This window comes from Phalangium opilio, unplaced genomic scaffold (assembly GCF_054372755.1).
Source record: "Phalangium opilio isolate 3A_F unplaced genomic scaffold, DU_Popi_V2 ptg000031l_1, whole genome shotgun sequence".
Taxonomy (NCBI): Eukaryota; Metazoa; Arthropoda; class Arachnida; order Opiliones; family Phalangiidae; genus Phalangium; species Phalangium opilio.
The window spans coordinates 9,900,582-9,918,187 of NW_028324158.1; the positions used below are offsets into that span (position 1 = coordinate 9,900,582).

The window sequence follows — 17,606 nt, forward strand, 5'->3', positions numbered from 1 at the left end:
TTTAGAACTCTCAAGGTGGTGCGGGGATACTAAGTTTCCGAACTTTTAGTGTTTACTTCGTAAATAGTAAACGGTTTCCTGATTATTTCCATTCTACTAACAAATATTTAAATGAGGGGGAATATGATGTTTACTAAACTGTGAATTAATTTTAACGCGAAATTGAATATTTGAATAAATAATTTAGACTGTTTTACCCAATATATTTAATTGTTTTCTCCGATCGGCAACTTTCAAACCATTAACATTCTAATTATAATAAAACTTAAAATACAACGTTACCATGAAATTCCATGGTAGTGCCACGCATGCGTCGTGCAAATAAGCAACCGTACCACCACAATGACGTGAGAAAATTAAACCTAGAGGAAGAGTTTCAAAGAGAGAAGAAAAAACTAAATTAAAAATAGGCTTAAAATTAATGAAAACTCGCGGTTATTAAATTTTAATTGGATCCTGAATTGAACGAAACGAACTTTACAAAGTCGAGAAGAGATAGCAACGGAGGGGGAAGTTTTGGTGGAAAATGGAGGGAAGGGGGTAAAGGAAAAGACTCGAGAGTCAAATTGCGACGGACCAAAGTGTACTGGGAAAAGGGAGGGGGACTTTCTAAACCGTCCTCTATCGGAGGCGAAACGCAATTAGAAAAATTGTTTAATTTAGAAGATTGCGCGCCCTTGCGAAAGGCGGGTAAAAAAAAAATAAAATAAAAAGAGGACACTAATCCGACACCGAAGTAATTACGTCAGGCGCGCGACTCACCTCCCTTCCCTTCGCTTTTGGCTCATTGTTAGACCAAGGAAACAGGGTTGCCAGGCTAAGACGGGTTAGCTGTAGCCTTCCCTCATGAACAATGAGAAGTTAGTAATAAAATAAAGCTGGCTCGCGCCAGAGACCGTCGCGCTTTGATCTTTGGGGTCCGGCAGGCGCTTCCATCTTTCCGCGTAATCGCTCGTTTCCCATGCAAATGAGAATTCCCGCCAAAACTATACAACTTAGCTATCCCAAGCTCGCTAGCCCGCCTATTTCTCTACCGGTTCCCGCTAAGGTTCTACACGGATTAAAGGCAATACCACGTATTTTAAAACAGAAGCGTTTAGACCTAATTTTTAAATGTTATTAACATTTAATTTAATCGTGATAAGAAACGTATATACTCAGGTTGGCTTCCTTAACAATATGCTAATTTAAGCTTTTGTCAGTGTATCAATGATCTTTCAACTATGAAGAGAACTGACCCAAAGTATTTGTGGGTCCAAACCCACTTCAATTAAGGTGGCATATCTACCAAGATACGTCTTAAGTTTTACATATCTCTCCCATTTTAAACGCCGGCGAACTATAGTCTAATAGACCGTTTTCTCAAAAAGAGGGCCGTATGAACATTGGTGGGTATGCGCATGAACGCAGAGACGTTGTTAGACTGGGCTTCAAAGTTACCAATCAGTCCTGGTCCGTAAAGGATTTGAAGCCATATTTTAATCTACGTCTTCGTTGTTAATGCACATACCCAAGAAACCAAGGTGGTCAACGCACCAGACTTTATTTCACCAACGACCTTTGAAACGTGTCTATTTACTCATGGTTTCTAAAGTTAATTGCATTTGCCTGTAAGTCTATCTAGACTCGATTCGTTCCTCTTTCTTCGTTTAATTTCTTCCTTGGCGTTTTATTCCCAAATTAGAGAAAGTATAAAAGTTATAAAAACCTTATTACGTATTCATGAAGGTTATAAAGAAGTCTGTTTTATTCAAAGGCCCCTTTTTTTCCTTCTCTTATACTAGAAGTTCTAACCCCCCCCCCTCTTGTTTCACCCATTCCGCGTCTCTTTTAGCCTATATCCTAGTTCTCATCTCTGGTTTCCCTTCAGTCTTTCTTAATTGGAATAGCGGTTAAAAGCGCTAAAACTCTTTAGGTTTGTTTGTTATAGAATAAGCGTTTCGCGTCTTTGTCTATGCATAAGTATTGTACAGAAGGGACAACGTAAGACGTCCCAAGTACGATTGTTGTACAGAGAGAAAGTTGAATAGAGGAAAGATGACTCCAGGGAGGAATTTTAGTCATTTACGAAATTAAAAATATAAGGAGTCTAGGTTAGGCTCTTTTTTTTTCAAGGGAGATTCTAATTTGAAATGATGAAACTAGGTTTCGATTTTCCAAGTAAAAGTTGTAAAAGAGCAACGTTTAATTAAGAGGGTTAGTCCAAATAAGTTGAAGAAGGAATACATAAAGCTAATAAGAATCTTTGTGCCCTCGTGTGTTAAGTTCTATGTGGGTTTTGTGGGCCTGGCTTGAGTAATAACCGTCACGCGTCATAATTCTGTAACTGCAATTTCATTGATTGGAAACAAATTAATTTCCACGTGTCTCACCACTAAGCCTAACGCGAACCTAATACGTTACGTAATTAGCGATTATTAAGCCGCGATTGCCGATCGATGGGTGAGACTACATCGCCTGAACTTTGACCTAAATCTAACAGAAGTATTCTTTAAGGTTGCTTAATTAAAATCTCGAAATTCAAATGCAATAACTCGAACTCAAAGTTATTAAACACACTCATAATAAAAACCTATTTCTCAAGCCTCGTTGCGCAATAAAATTAAAACAGTTGCTTCCATTATCGATTGCGAAATTGTGACTCACCTTCTCCCATTTTCTAGCGCCTTCTCGGAAATTACGTAAAATATGTTGTTACATACTTATTTTATTTAATATTAACTTAAGTAATGATACTCGAAGAAATAAAAATTGATTTTATATTAGTTATGATTGAATTCAGGGCGTCCCAAGGCTTAATACTTTCACTCGATAAAATGAGGGATCAGTAGAAATGGAGTCACATTGATGGAGCCTAGAATTCCGCAGTGGGAGAAGTTCAAAGTTGGTCGAAAGAGCCATAGCCCACTCGATCACGCGCATCACGACACAGCGTCCGGGATAAAATGGTGGCTTCTTCTCACGTGGGTTACTGTTTGTACTTTGACCTACTATTTTGCCTAGGAGGATGGAACTCGTTCAAACGAGTTCCATCCTCCTAGATTTTGCGCCCTCTAGTTTCGTCTAAAAGCGTCTTTCAACTAAGGTCTATTGTAAAATTGCCTAAAAAAAACTATATTCTTTAATGCCGTCTTGCAGGGAGTAGCTTTATTGTAGTGGCAATGTGTTCCTAAATTTAAAAGCATTGCAATGAAGCATGGTCTCATTATATATTACTTCATGGTGACAGATACCTCGCCACCAAATTAAAATGGCCAAATTACCTAAAAAAAACCTACTTTACACGCAAGCGCTAATTTTTACACGTTTATCCGTGATGTTTTTTCATTGATTAATATTTTATGGATGTATATATAAAGGAAACCTAAGCTTACCATTATTCACAACGGATAATCACTTGTAACGGCTAAGTAATTATATTATTAGTTGTAGAAATGTGCAGACTTGTAGCTTGCGGTGGATTCCTGGCGATATCCTTGGCGATCTTCATAGTATTCGTGAGTGTCATTACTGGTCTGGATGCAAAACCCCAATCAATTAATGACAAATGTAAGTTAAACGTTCCTTGACTTCAATATATGTTGCAGGTTAAACTTTACCTTCCTAATTCAGATGATTCTGGTGTCATACGCAACTCGAACCTGACCTTCGACGAGAAACTGGCTCTCAGTTCACAGAACAGACGACCAGTAGTAAAGACCGAACAGATATCGTCCTACAAATACCCTGTTTTCGAGGTCCCTACCTTCCCACCATTTAAACCGGTGACTTTCGCGCCAATTCAGTTACCAAAATACGTCCCATTACCCACGTTTGCTCCACTCAAACCAATCACATTCCGACCATGGAGTTACAAATGGGTTGTGCCAACGTTTGCCCCATTGAAGCCGTTACCTACTCTGCCACCGTATAAACAAGCTCCGCTAGTTCCAGTTGCGTTATCTAAGGGATTACCGATTTATCAACCTACGAAACTGGACGCTAGTTTGGTAATAATGCTTAAATGGGTGTGTACTTTGCAGGTTACTAACTCAGTTAATTCCAGGAAAAAGCGGTATCATCTTTACCAAACTCTGGTTACGGTAGTAAAGTCAAGAACGTCGGCAACACTCACACTTACAACACCTTCTCCCTCATCATAATGAACAACTGCGCGCCCAACGATCGTAAATGCGCGGAAAAGAAGCAACCCATCCTAACCCACCGCGCAGACCCTGTGGTAAATGAAGACGTCAATATCACCGAGAAGGATGTTCAAGTCATCCTGGATTTGTTAAACGATTTGGATGAAGCTTACGACTCGGCTCCAAGTACGGCACATTTTCAACATGTAGTACATCGTACTAACTGAAAACTATTTATTTTAGGTAACAGGGACGCAAACGAACAATCTGACGCAAGGGATCCATCCAATTTCTTGACCTACTTATACTCTGCCGTTGACCGGATTAACAGTACATCCGCAAGACAAGCCAGGGACTTAAATACATCAGGCATCGTTGGCGCCATCGACTCTAAAGCCAATAATAGTGACACCGGTGATCTGCTTCCTGCACCTAAACCTGTCTCAAATGACCACGATAGTAAGCCAAGTGAGATTACTATTCCTGGTAGTGTCGGCACCGCTGATTCAAAGGATAGTGCCCATCCGAATACTACAACTACCAAAGACACTTCGGAAGACACTAAAGAACAAAGTACTGCTGCAAAGGTCCCAGGAAGTGTAGCCGTTCCTGAAACCAGCGCCACTAACACAACTGTCATGCCCGACAACTAGAATTTTATTTAACGTTACACTTTACGCGATATTTAATCTTAATTAATTTTGACCTGTGAATATTTGTTGTATATTATGACTTGGTATATAAATTAAAAGCCATTATTTTGTTTTAAAAAATACGTTCAATGTTCTTTTGATAAGTTAATCAATTAGTATGGTCTGTCCCACATTGAACTTAACCGACCATAGGTCTTCTTGGATGATTTGTAATTTAGCCATATTATTTTCATTGTATACGTACCAATTGCCGACAAATAACTACCCCATAACATAACAAAGGCGATTTTCAAGTCTTGGAAACCGATGTACAGAACAGTTTTCTTCTGAGCGTCTTTCAATCTCTGCAGTCTAATAGGCCATTTCAATTCTTCTTGCCACCGAAGTAGGCAGCCAGTTTCGTATAATCTGACAATCCTGTCCAATAACCCTTACATTTATCAAATCCATTGTTGGTATATACCGTTTTTAAATTGAGTACATACAGCCGGTTCATAGCTTCCTTACAAGGGAAATCCTTCCTGAACACAATCGGTTTGTAGGAAGTCGCAAGAGGTTCTCTGACAGCTCTGATCTTAGTTTCAGTGAAGCCCATTTCGTGTAGAATCAAAGTCATTTCCAATTGGCTCGATGGAGTTGTGACACGCAAGTGTTGCACGTCATTAAACAAAGAGGGCTTCTTGGGTTTTATCAACAAACTTCGACGAAATATTTCACCGTAAGGCGAATCTGGCTGTAGGGTAACGTATAAATAAAGACGATTAAGATTTCCTTCGTCTCCTTACCATATTCTTGACATAGTCTATTAAAGAATTATGTGGTGCTATTTGAAACTTCATGGTGCCCGAGTTCAAATGTGTCGCTAACTGGTTTAGCGTGTCTATGTTATTTTTATATGAGAAACCAGCGGCAGCTGTGAGATAATCGTTATAGAAGATAGAGAGTATGGTGCAAGATAACATCCACGGAGTTATAATGGTTGCCGTATAAATTCGGCAACGTTTCACCGTCACTCCTTGCTGTAAAGCAATTGCCAGTACAAACATAACAGCCGAAGCCGGAGTAACATCCGTGTTTGAACGAAACAGTTTGTAAAGGAAACAAAGAACCAACATGAACATTAACAGAAACGTTATCCACACCTGCGTATTATGTAACATTATTAATTTAATGTAGCCTTACCAGAAGGACATAAAACATACGTAATATTGAAAAGGCTTTAGATAAATCATTGACGTTGACTTAACAGGTTCTGGAACTCCAACGAAAAAGTTGACAGTGTCTATCAGATATGGAAAGCTAAAATCTATGACTGTTCTTCGTTGATGAGAGTCCCTCATTGCAGCGAGAATAATATCACTTTTCTAATTAAAGAAACAAGGCTTTGAATCGAGGACACACCCCAAATTGATTTTCATACTACTTACATTAGCGTGAAGTTCACCAACAGCTCCAGACCATGTGTTGTTTGAAAACAATGTTCCGTAATGTCCTTTCGGAAAATGAAGCAACTCGTACCTTATTTGAAAATTTATAGTGAAATAAATCTAAATTATTGATCTCCAATTGATTAAATTTCAAATGATCGAGCAACTTTGCGTAATATTTACGTGAAATTCAACTTCGAAACGATGATTTCAAATATTTTCCATTGGAATCCTGATAATTTTAGAGTGGTCAATTCACTATTGTCTAGCGTAGAATGCTTAATTTGAAGGAGTGCCGACTAAAAGTTATAATAATAATAATTATTATTATTATTATTACAACAAATAAATAAATATTTAAATAAAACAGAATACCTCGATACAAATTATTTTGTATCTCTGACCGGTACATGGCAATTCTTCGGGCAACATAATTAAATACAATGTACCGAACGTCTCTTAAAGCCGGGAACTGTAATTTTAGTTATGATATTACATAAAACAATGGTCAACGCGAAAAGGTCACGTAAAGTTCTATCACTAAAATAGAAAAATTTTGAACGATTTCACAGCTTGGTCAAAGTGGCTCTTTTTTCTTTTTGAAACAAAAATACATTAACGAAAAATTCAAGGTGTGATGAAACGTAGACGGACGCGTTTGATCTAACGTATGGAAACCAAGGACTTGCTTTGGTTTATGTTGTCTGGTTAAATGTTAAAATACGTTCAACTTTATTGGAATAACGATGCCAGATTCGTTTTTATTTTAGTTCGGTGCTTTTCTAAAAGCTTTGTGTTTTAAATGCACTTCGTTGTATTCCGTCGCATTATTGTACAAATATTACATTATGTTAATGGGCTTTTAGACTAAAGTGAAAATATCGATTCTTGTAGTTTTGCGTGGCTATTTGCATGGAAACACTGGAATTTTAAAATAAGAAATGCACTTTGATATGTACAATCGTCCGCTATAATTAACCTAAGTGTGTTCATTCTAAGAAACGGCCATCTTTCGTTCCACTATTAAAACACACAAGGACACTAAGGACCCACAAAGAAGTAGTAAGAAGGTGCTGAACAAATCCTGTAGGCCAATGTAGAGAGTAACAGCGTTGTTCAAATCTTTCCTTCTCTGCAGTGTAAGTGGCCATGACATTTCATCGATCCACTTTTCCAAGCAACCACTTTCACGTAATGCAACGATGCTGTTAAAAAGGGTTCAAATTCTTGTACAGATCACGTTTATTTACTCGGACTCATTGTACACTTTCGTTTACTTTTAAACAACATCATAAGTTTATAAGATATGTTCCATAAGTATGACACTTCGTAATGCTAGAGACTTACAGCTCGAGCTAGTTCGAGTGAACGAAAAGCGAGAATGGTGGTTAATTTTGCAGGACTTCCATTTTCCTATTAAGTCTGTACTAAGCCTTTAACAGCGCCTCACCAATCGTCGCTTTACCTCGAATCTATGACCTACGTCACTCACTTCATGACAAGCTCCAGTTTGTAACCAGAGACAAACTTATGGAAGGAACGTATCTTATAAACTTGTGATGGCATATATTTACTCACACCCAATTAAAAGCCTGTTGACATTGGAAGTTTTTCCTGAATCCAATAGCCGTACTTACAGACGTTAGTGGTTCGTTAACGGCTTTAATCATGGACTCGGGGTAACCTCGGTTGTGAAGATTCAACGCCATACGTAAACGAGAATAAATGATGGCAATTTTGCGTTGATGAATCTGTGACCAGTCAGTTTCCCTTTGAGGTCTGATAATTGTCACTTTGCGAAATACATTTCCGTATGGCAAATCAGGCTAAAAAAGTGATCGATTCTGTAAAAAGTATCTCAAAAATGTGTTTGTTGAACTCCGCTAACCATGATTTGAATGTAGTTAACGATTGAATTGTGTTCCATCAACACAATCTTCATCGATCCCGTTTTGAATAAAGTCGCGATATCTTTCAAAGTGTCAATTTTATTCTTAGTAGAAATTCCAGTTGAGGCTGTTAAAGAGTCCCCGTAATATATTGTAATGAAAGTCCAAGACAACATCCAGAAAATCAGGATAATTGATGATTTAATATCAACACGTGGTATAGGAACTCCTATGGGGGAAAATCCAAAATGGTGGATTTGTTATAGGATTTAATAGTATGTGTCTGGCGTTGGGGCCTAGCAAATGTCCCTTCGAACCATACTTCAGGAGAGTATTATGGCGTTATGACTTATTACGTATAAAGAATAGCATATAACCTTGTCCAAAAATAATTCCCAAATTGCAAAATAACAATGAATTTTTTTGCGATGAATTTTTGCCAGATGCGAACCAAAGAACTCCAACGGTCAAAATAAAGATTCCCAAGATTGCTAACCACACCTTTAAAAATTAAATTAATATAATTCAGCTAATCAAACCGTTTTTGACGCTTCTCACGTAGTATTCAAATGGCTGTAGGAAAAATATCGAATTCGTCCTAGCCGGTGGTTCAACCCCAACGAAGAAATTACTGGTATCAACGAGATAGGATTCGCTAAAATCAATGACCTGTCTTCTTTCCAACGAAGTTCGCAACCCAGCTAAGGCAAAATCAGACATCTATAAATTATAATAAGGACGTAATTGAATCTCAAGTATTGTCATGGATATTATGCAGTATACATTATTGTGCAAATGTCCAACCGCGCCGGTCCATGTTTTGTTAGGTTGCAAGGTACCTTGGTGATCTTTCGGAATCTGATGAATTTCGTACCTTTAACATCAAATTATGATTATTTTTAAATATATATTAAGTAAATTTAGCGTAGAGGAAAAATTACGTGAAATTAATGGAGGAAACCAGACTGCGTAGGAGTTTCCATTCAACTCCATCGAGTTGAAATTCAGTCTCGTCTTCACTTTCCTTAGTGTTCAGTACACTGAGTAACTCAGTCTGCAATATTCAGTATAAAGATACCTTAAGCGAGGACTTAAAGGCATCAAAAGACGCTTAAAACCTCACCTCAACGAAGACCATTTTAAGTCTTCTACCAATGTTACAGTTCATCATCGTAACTTTTGTTCGATCTCTTTTCAAAAAGTGCAGAATAAAGTTTAAATTCACTTAGAATAACTGGTTAAGGTTTCGACCTTTAATTATTTATGTATAATATTATAATATTAAATACAGATGTCACGTATAATTAACAACGTGAATTATTAATTAAGAACGGAAATCAACAGGGAGCATTCAGTGTGACGTTCTTATTATAATACGATTGAAGATGATGCAATTCACAGAAACGACTTGTTATGATGAGATTCTTGGATAAGAATAAATATTCAACAGTATAAATAGAATGCCGCCAATGTTTTGTTAAAGATATTTACAATATTTACAAATATCCTAAATACAAAAACCAATAATGGCTACGCCTAGAGCATTAAAGGGCGGACGAAGTGGAAATGGGATTACGTAAATTTTGTTGACCGATCAAGGATGCAAGATCAAACTTTTCGATGATATTTGAACCTCATTAGACCTTTAAAATATTTCTACGATATTTTCAGAATGTTTCCCGATACTGAAAGGTATTATAATTAACAAATGAATTAGCAATTGAATATCACTTGATTTTCCTCTTAACCCTTCCTTTAATTGTATTTAAACGCGTTACCTCTACCTCGGTCAATAAAAAAAGAGGAAAACTAAACTAGCCAACAAACGACACACCCTTTCGTTCAGTCTTTCTTGAGTCTTGAAACGAAATTTTCAACTGCATTACGTCTACAAAAATCCAGTAGTCTAAAGTTAATAAAACGTTTTTGAGGACAGACTAGTCTTCTATAGATATATCCCCTTTAAATATACAAACTAAATGGTAGATTGTCAATTTATACTGGTTGAAATATGTCACGTATAGTTAATAAAATATTCCGCTCAGTTCATCAATTCTTCTAAAGTCACGGGAAACACTGATTCCTCAATTGACAATTCACATTTGTAGACAACCATGCATTTACGTTTATTCCACAATAGACACAAAACTTAGGGTTTAAGTTACTCGGAAACGGTGTTTTCCGCATGTTCATTGATTGTATTGCAATTTTGCGTTAAATTTAAAGCGTGTTTTGTGGATCGCTTGCACCGTTGTAGAGTAACGGCAAGAAATGAAACGAAATAACTTATGAAGATTAGACCAAAGGTGCTTTTTAAATCAGAGAGCCGGATGTAGTTAACTACGGTTGCCGAGTCCTTGTCCTTCATGTCTTGCATCGTCAAGGGAAACCTTAACTCTTCTTGCCACTGCTGTAGACAGCCACTTTCAGCTAAAGCTATAATGCTATGAATGGCAACAATGTTAACACGATATCATATTAACATTGAACACATACTTACATCCAGTTAAACGATGCTTGACATGTGAAATTCTTTCGAAATCCAATGGCCGTGTTTGCACGCATTAGTGGCTCACTTAATGCCAGTATCTTAGACGGTGGATACCCCGCTTTCAGTAATCTAAGCTCCATTCGATTTCGCGAAACAGCAGTGGTAATACGCCTTGCAAAGATGTCAGCGTAATCCGATGGTCTTGGTTTTCTAATCTCACTCACTTGGCGAAAGAGATCTCCGTATGGTGTAGAGGGCTGCGTGAGTGAATTCAAATCAATTCAATTATCGACAATAACTATGTAAACAAGTGCTAAAGTACCATATTCGCAATACGCTCTTCGATAGAGTTGTGTTCCTCAATTAAAATTTTCATTTTTCCCAATTGGAGAATCGATGCTAAATGGTCAACAGTACTTATATCATCTTTCTTAGGAATACTAGTGGTGGCTTTAAGTTCATTTCCATAAAAAATATTTAAGATCGTGCAAGACATTAACCATGAGATTATCACTAACGAAGCTGACAATTGAACATTATTCACATTAACACCTGCAATAATCAGATTAAACAACCTTAGAAAGCATAGTTGAAAGTTAATCAAGTATATAAAATACCTTGTTTCGCAGCAATTCCAAATACGATCATAAAACTGCGCAATTTAAACCCTGGCTCGTGACGAACGCAAAAGTACATGCGCAAAAACATTAAAACCACAATTGCGCAAGACAATGCGACAAGCCAAACCTTAAACGTTTAAATTAAATTTTAATTTAGGAAATAAATAAGTAATATTACACTTACATTATATTCAAATGGACTCAGAAATAAGACTTCTGATCTGGTTGCATTTTCGACACCCACAAAGAAGTTGAAGGAGTCCTGAATATACGGGACACTGAAATCAATAACAGCTCTTCTACCCTCAGTTACGGACAGTCCCGCAAGTCCAAAATCGGATCCCTGAACAAGAGATTTGCATTAACTTAAGTAATTAACGTTAATTAATACGTATTTATACAAATACTGACTTCAGAACTTTCAGAAGACAGACGCCCGACAACTCCAGTCCAAGTTTTATTTGGTAAAATTCTTCCATACTGTCCATACCCAGTCTCATCAAGATCGTATCTTTGAAATATTAATTGGATATACGTAAAGCATTTAATTTTAATAATTAGTAGAAATATCTCACGTAAAGTTAATTGCATTTGCGAGGTTATTTAGAAGATTCGGTTCGATTCCTTTCAGAATTGGTTGACCATTGGGTAATTGATTAACAACTTGAAAGTAAAAACTCTACAAGAAAATTTCATTATATATTAACATCAAAAACAGGCGTCCAACTGAAGAGATTCACCTGCATAAAGGTTAGTTTGAGCCTTAGCCCGGAACAAGGACAATCCTTCATTTCTGCAACTTTATAGATAAATTGCACTCAACGAAAGTTGAGCTTTCGCGTGAAAAATGCTTGTATTGATTGGACCTAAACACTCCAGATGGTGTATGCACCCAATTGTACCCTTAGCTTTTTTGTAGTTTAAGCAACAGTTTCGTGACCACGATATAGTTTTAACTTTAGGACAGTGCGCTTTATTTACCGAAACCGTGTTTTTATGGTAAAAGGGAAATGCACGATACAGTCGAACGGCCATTAAGTGCATTATTTATTAAAGTTAATCATTATTTCACAGTTGGAGCTAGAGAAACTTTTCCATCAATATTATCATAAGTGGTATAATAACAGTTAGTGTGATAGTAAAGATTAGTTTCTTGAGCAGGTTTGTTCATACTTTATAGCATAAGTTTATAAGGTAAGTTCCATAAGTATGACACTATCTTAAAGATCTGACACAAAATAAATTTGTAAATCGCTCGGCTTAACTCATGGTTTACTAGGAAACGCACGTGTCATACTTATTAATGCAGCATTACGTATGGAAATAAGTTGAAGCTGACTCCGATAGAGACAGGAACTGTAACGCGATTATGCTTTGACTAAAAGCGAAAACATACCTAACCAACATTATCATTGTTATATAATTTTTTTACGTAGAATCAATAGTCTGAAAAAATTGCAAAGTCATAAGCAGAAAACTCTAGCTCTTGAAAAAGTATTATTTAAACAATCGCGAATAAACATTCGTATTAAGGGCGATCTTCCAAAGAGAACATCATTTCTTTAGTTCCCTTTATTTAACCAGTTTTTTTCAAGACATTTTTGAGATGAAAATATCTTGTCATCATAATGAACACCCTTGACCATTCGAAACCAAAATAAGCACCAAATAGCTGAATCTAATTCTAATAAACTAAATTGATAATTATTTAGTTTAGATATAGTTGATAAAACATTTTTCTTCAGAAGTGATTTTCCTTGAAATACCAAGAGATATTAAGCTAATTTCTTGCAGAGTTGTAGGATAACCGTAACCACAGAGACAATATAACTTATGAACAGTAGGTAAAACGTGCTTTGTAAATCAGAGAGTTCGATGAAGTTTACAGAAGTTGCCGAGTTCTTATCCGTCAATTCTTGCATCGTTACGGGAAACAACAACTCTTCCTGCCACTTCTGCAGGCATCCACTTTCAGATAATGCTATAATGCTGTAAATTGCAACATTACTTACATATGCCTGAGATAATAATAAAAGAGTGGCACTGAGGAAGACAACGATTTCTCTCATTTGTCTTCGCATCTCAGTCAGAAGACTTACATCCAGTTAAAGGGTCCTTGACAAGTGAAATTTCTTCGAAAACCAATGGCAGTGTTTATGGCCACAATGGGCTCATTTACTGCACGTATCTTAGATGGTGGATACCCCGCTTTTAGCATCCTAAGCTCCATTCGAATTCGTGATTCGGCCGCAGTAATAAGGTTGGCGTAGATGTCAGCGTAATCCGATGGTCTTCGTGGTCTAATGTCAATAACTCGACGAAAGAGATCTCCGTACGGTTTGGGAGGCTTTGTGAATTCAAATTAATGGGACAATAGAAAATAGAATATTTTCTTCTGGTTCAATTAATTATCACTACACGTACCATTTTCGTAACACGTTCTTCGAGTGCATGGTGTTCCGGAATGAAGAATTTCATTTTTCCCAATCTGAGAACTGCTGCTAAATCATCTAGAGTATTTATATCATGTTTGGTCGGAATACTCGTCGTGGCTTTAAGTTCATTTCCATAGAAAATATTTAAGATAGTGCAAGTCACGAGCCACGAAATTATCACCAATGAAGCTGGTAGTCGAACATTATTCACGTTAACACCTGCAATTATACAAGAACGGATGGTTACAAGTTGGGATTTAATATAGATTTCAACATTCTTCAAATTTATGTAATAAATGTTTTTGAAAGAAAATAAAATACCTTGTTTCGCAGCAATACCAAAGACGATCATAAAACTGCTCAATTTGAACGCTGGCTCGTGAATAACTCGAGAGCACACGCGCAAAAATGTTACAGCCAGAACTGCACAAGTCAGTTCAACTATCCAAACCTTAAACGTGAGAATTAAAATTAAATCTTTGGATAAATTTTTTAAGTAATTTTATACTTACGTTAATATTGAACGGACTCAGGAACAAGACTTCTGATCTAGTCGCGTTTTTGACACCCACAAAGAAATTTAATGTGTCATGAATATAAGGGACACTGAAATCAATAACTGTTCTTCTTCCTTCAGTAACGGAAAGTGCCGAAAGGCCAAAATCCGATTTCTACGATAGATTGGGTTTAAGTAGTGCAGTTATTATTATTATTATTATTGTTTTTTTGACAAATTCTGACTTCGGAAAATAGACGCCCGACAACTCCAGTCCAAGTTTTATTTGGCAATCTTTTTCCATACTGTCCAAACTCAGTCTGATGAAGATCGTAACTTTGAAAATATAAATTTAGTTTAAGTAAAACAATTAACTTTAATAATTGGCCGAAATATCTTACGTAAAATTAATCGCGCTTGCGAGACTGTTCAGAAGATTGGACTCGATTCCACTGAATAAGTCACCACTAGGTAATTTAGTGGTTTGGAAGTAATGACTCTAATATAAAGTAAAATTTCACGACCTTCAAACTAAGGCAATTAGGTTAAAAACTCGACCTTTACCTGCATGAAAGTTAGTTTCAGCCTTAACCCGGAACAAATCGAGTCTTTCATTGCCGACTCTATTAAAGAACTTAAATGAGCAGCAATCAATTTTACATTCTAAATAAAAATTAGGAATTCTCAAAACGTCTTTACGTTTCCGGAGCAACACGCTAATTTGATCCTAAACGCACTGGTTGACCTTAAAATGGAATTATCGATTGTAGGTATACACACCACACTTTACAAGAATCCATTAATTCCGAAAGCGTTTCTTAACATTTTTTAACGTCACCGAACAGTGCCTTAGTCAATTTCGTGCGTAATTATGGCTTCAAATGGATCAATTCTTTTAAAATTTAAAATGGTAGTAAACCCTAGAATAGCTTCATTCTTCTGGAGTTAATTTTTACTAACTACATATGGGCCTGTACCTCTATAGTACAGCCCTGAGAATTATTTAATAAAAAATCTTATTTAGTGTCCTGAAGCCACGAAATTAAAACGAAATTATTTTAATATACAACTATTTTACTAAGTAATAAATTTTGAAGTAATTCAGAATTAAAATGAACATAATTCCTTTAAGGTTAATGGTATGTACAGGTGCTTTAACTTAATTGATTTTCTGAGCCTCAAAACGAAAATTCAAAACGACTTATTTTAAAGCTTTAATAGGAAACAATAGCCTGAAAGAATCATAAGAGCATGACGAGAAACGATTTAAATGACGTGCATAAAAACAATCACGGAACTCATGTACAGTACTTTCAAGAATACATATATACATATCAACGTTAATGGATAACTCTAGCCCTTTGCCCTATACTACAATGACTTAAATTAATATTAAATTAACGGGGAATTGGTAGTTGAGGAGCGAGATTTTTGGGTAAAAGCTGAAGCTAAAGTTTTTCGAGCGAAAATTTGTTGTTTATTCGGGTTCAGATGTAATTAACTCATTTCTATTTACGTTGTGTATAATTCTACTCGAAGTTTATCTTCTAATGTTAGCAATAGCGAGGGTACTTTTGAAGATATCAATGTGTCAGAGCTGTTTCTGTTGAAAAAGTTTTAAAAACTTGTAAGGGATATTTCAGAGATTCAGTTTCTGTCGCAAAGAGAAGATATTTCGAACGAAATTCAAAGCACTACGCCAATAGACATTTTTGAGTCGCTTGCACAGTTGCGGGATAACCACAACCAAAGCCGCAAAACAACTTATGAACAGTAGACCAAACGTGCTTTGTAAATCAAAGACCCGGATGTAGTTAACTACGGTTGCCGAGTGCTTGTCGGCAAATTCTTGCATCGTCACAGGAAACAATAACTCTTTCTGCCATTTCTGCAGGCATCCACTTTCAGATAAAGCTGTAATGCTGTCAAGGCCAACATTATTTACATATGGCTGAGACAATAGAAATAAGAGTGGCGCGGAGAAAAACAACGATTTCCCTCATTTGTCTAAATTATTTGCATCTCATTGTTAAAATTCATACTCACACCCGGTTAAACGATGCTTGACAAGTGAAATTTCTTCGAAACCCAATGGCCGTGTTTATATTCATAAATGGCTCATTTACCGCACGAACTTTAGATGGTGGGTATCCCCGTTTAAGTAATTTAAGTTGCAGTCGAATCCTCGATTCCGCTGTTGTAATACGCCTGGCGTAGATGTCATCGTAATCCGTTGCACTATATGGTCTAATTACACTAGCTCGACGAAAAAGATCTCCGTAAGGTGTGGCAGGCTGCGCGTATCATTCAAATCAATCGATGGTAACTTTAATTATCGGTTCATGCATGCACCTACCATTTTCTCAGTATATTCTATGATAGAATTGTGTTCCGGAAGGAAAAACTTCATTTTTCCCAATTTCAGAATTGATGCCAAATCATCCAGAGTATTTATATCATGTTTAGTCGGAATACTCGTGGTGGCTTTAAGTTCATTTCCATAGAAAATATTTAAGATCGTGCACGTCACAAGCCATGACATTATCACCAATGAAGCTGACAATTGAACATTATTCACATTAACACCTGCAATCATACAAAGAACAATCTTAGCAAGGATGGAGTAGAGAATAGGATATCAGTTTCCTACATTAAGAGGAGATTTCAATATGCTTCAGACTTAAGTAACAAATGTTTTTCTAAGAAAATAAGGTACCTTGTTTCGCGGCAATGCCAAAGACGATCATAAAACTGCTCAATTTGAACGCTGACGAGTGTATAATTCGAAAGTACACGCGCAAAAATATTACAGCGAGAACTGCGCATGTCAGTTCAACTAACCAAACCTTAAACGTTAGAATGAAAATTATATTTGGGTAGTTTTTTAAGTAATTGTATGCTTACGTTAATATTGAACGGACTCAGGAACAAGACTTCGGATCTAGTCGCGTTTTCAACACCCACAAAGAAACTTAACGTATCGTGGATGTAAGGGACGCTAAAATCAATGACTGTTCGTCTTCCTTCAGTAACGGAAAGTGCTGAAAGGCCAAAATCCGATTTCTACGATAGATTGGGTTTAAGTTACGCAGTTATTATTTGGCTCGACAAATAACTGACTTCGGAAGATAGACGCCCGACAACTCCAGTCCACGTTTTATTTGGTAACATTCTTCCAAACTGTCCATGCTCAGTCTCGTCAAGATCGTATCTTTGAAAATATTAATTTGATACCGAAAACAATTAACTTTAATAATTGGTAGAAATATCTCACGTAAAGTTAAATGCGCTGGCGAGGCTGTTCAGAAGATTGGACTCGATACCACTGAGGAACAGGTCACCGCTAGGGAATTGTTTAACAGCTTGAAAGTAATGTGTCTAATGCAAAATAAAATTTCATGACGTGCAACTCATTGATTTCAATGGTGAAAGCCAGAGATTCACCTGCATAAAAGTTAGTTTGAGCCTTAG

General features: G+C 36.7%; 4 protein-coding genes and 1 long non-coding RNA gene across 6 annotated transcripts in view; 2 read left to right on the plus strand and 3 right to left on the minus strand.

The window, feature by feature from the left end:
• Positions 1-17,606, plus strand: part of LOC149690502 (uncharacterized) — a 285,407-nt gene that overhangs the window by 137,938 nt on the left and 129,863 nt on the right. The window lies entirely within an intron of this gene.
• On the plus strand, positions 2,828-4,872 carry LOC149690504 (uncharacterized). 2 transcript variants are annotated; one of them, XM_089870087.1, is made up of 5 exons: positions 2,828-2,963; positions 3,427-3,549; positions 3,613-3,989; positions 4,046-4,310; positions 4,368-4,872. In XM_089870087.1, exons 2-5 carry the CDS (start codon positions 3,435-3,437, stop codon positions 4,775-4,777), a joined length of 1,167 nt encoding a protein of 388 aa, XP_089726213.1. In that variant the 5' UTR covers positions 2,828-2,963; positions 3,427-3,434; the 3' UTR covers positions 4,778-4,872. The 2 variants fall into 2 exon arrangements, with proteins under 2 accessions (XP_089726213.1, XP_089726212.1); XM_089870086.1 differs by lacking the exon at positions 2,828-2,963 and having other exon boundaries at positions 3,159-3,549.
• LOC149690505 (uncharacterized) lies at positions 4,658-5,489 on the minus strand. The gene is made up of 2 exons (XM_089870093.1): positions 5,263-5,489; positions 4,658-5,194 (listed from the first exon to the last, which is right to left on the minus strand). Exons 1-2 carry the CDS (start codon positions 5,391-5,393, stop codon positions 4,930-4,932), a joined length of 396 nt encoding a protein of 131 aa, XP_089726219.1. The 5' UTR covers positions 5,394-5,489; the 3' UTR covers positions 4,658-4,929.
• LOC149690506 (glutamate receptor ionotropic, kainate 4-like) lies at positions 5,539-7,982 on the minus strand. The gene is made up of 6 exons (XM_089870430.1): positions 7,783-7,982; positions 6,580-7,409; positions 6,388-6,503; positions 6,205-6,295; positions 5,980-6,141; positions 5,539-5,919 (listed from the first exon to the last, which is right to left on the minus strand). The coding sequence occupies exons 2-6, from the start codon at positions 6,634-6,636 to the stop codon at positions 5,539-5,541; spliced, it is 807 nt and encodes a 268-aa protein (XP_089726556.1). The 5' UTR covers positions 6,637-7,409; positions 7,783-7,982.
• Positions 8,619-11,970, minus strand: LOC149690507 (uncharacterized). Its single transcript, XM_089870431.1, has 10 exons — positions 11,780-11,970; positions 11,616-11,715; positions 11,389-11,547; positions 11,202-11,331; positions 10,907-11,136; positions 10,594-10,841; positions 10,438-10,537; positions 9,035-9,147; positions 8,877-8,967; positions 8,619-8,813 (listed from the first exon to the last, which is right to left on the minus strand). Exons 4-10 carry the CDS (start codon positions 11,290-11,292, stop codon positions 8,619-8,621), a joined length of 1,068 nt encoding a protein of 355 aa, XP_089726557.1. The 5' UTR covers positions 11,293-11,331; positions 11,389-11,547; positions 11,616-11,715; positions 11,780-11,970.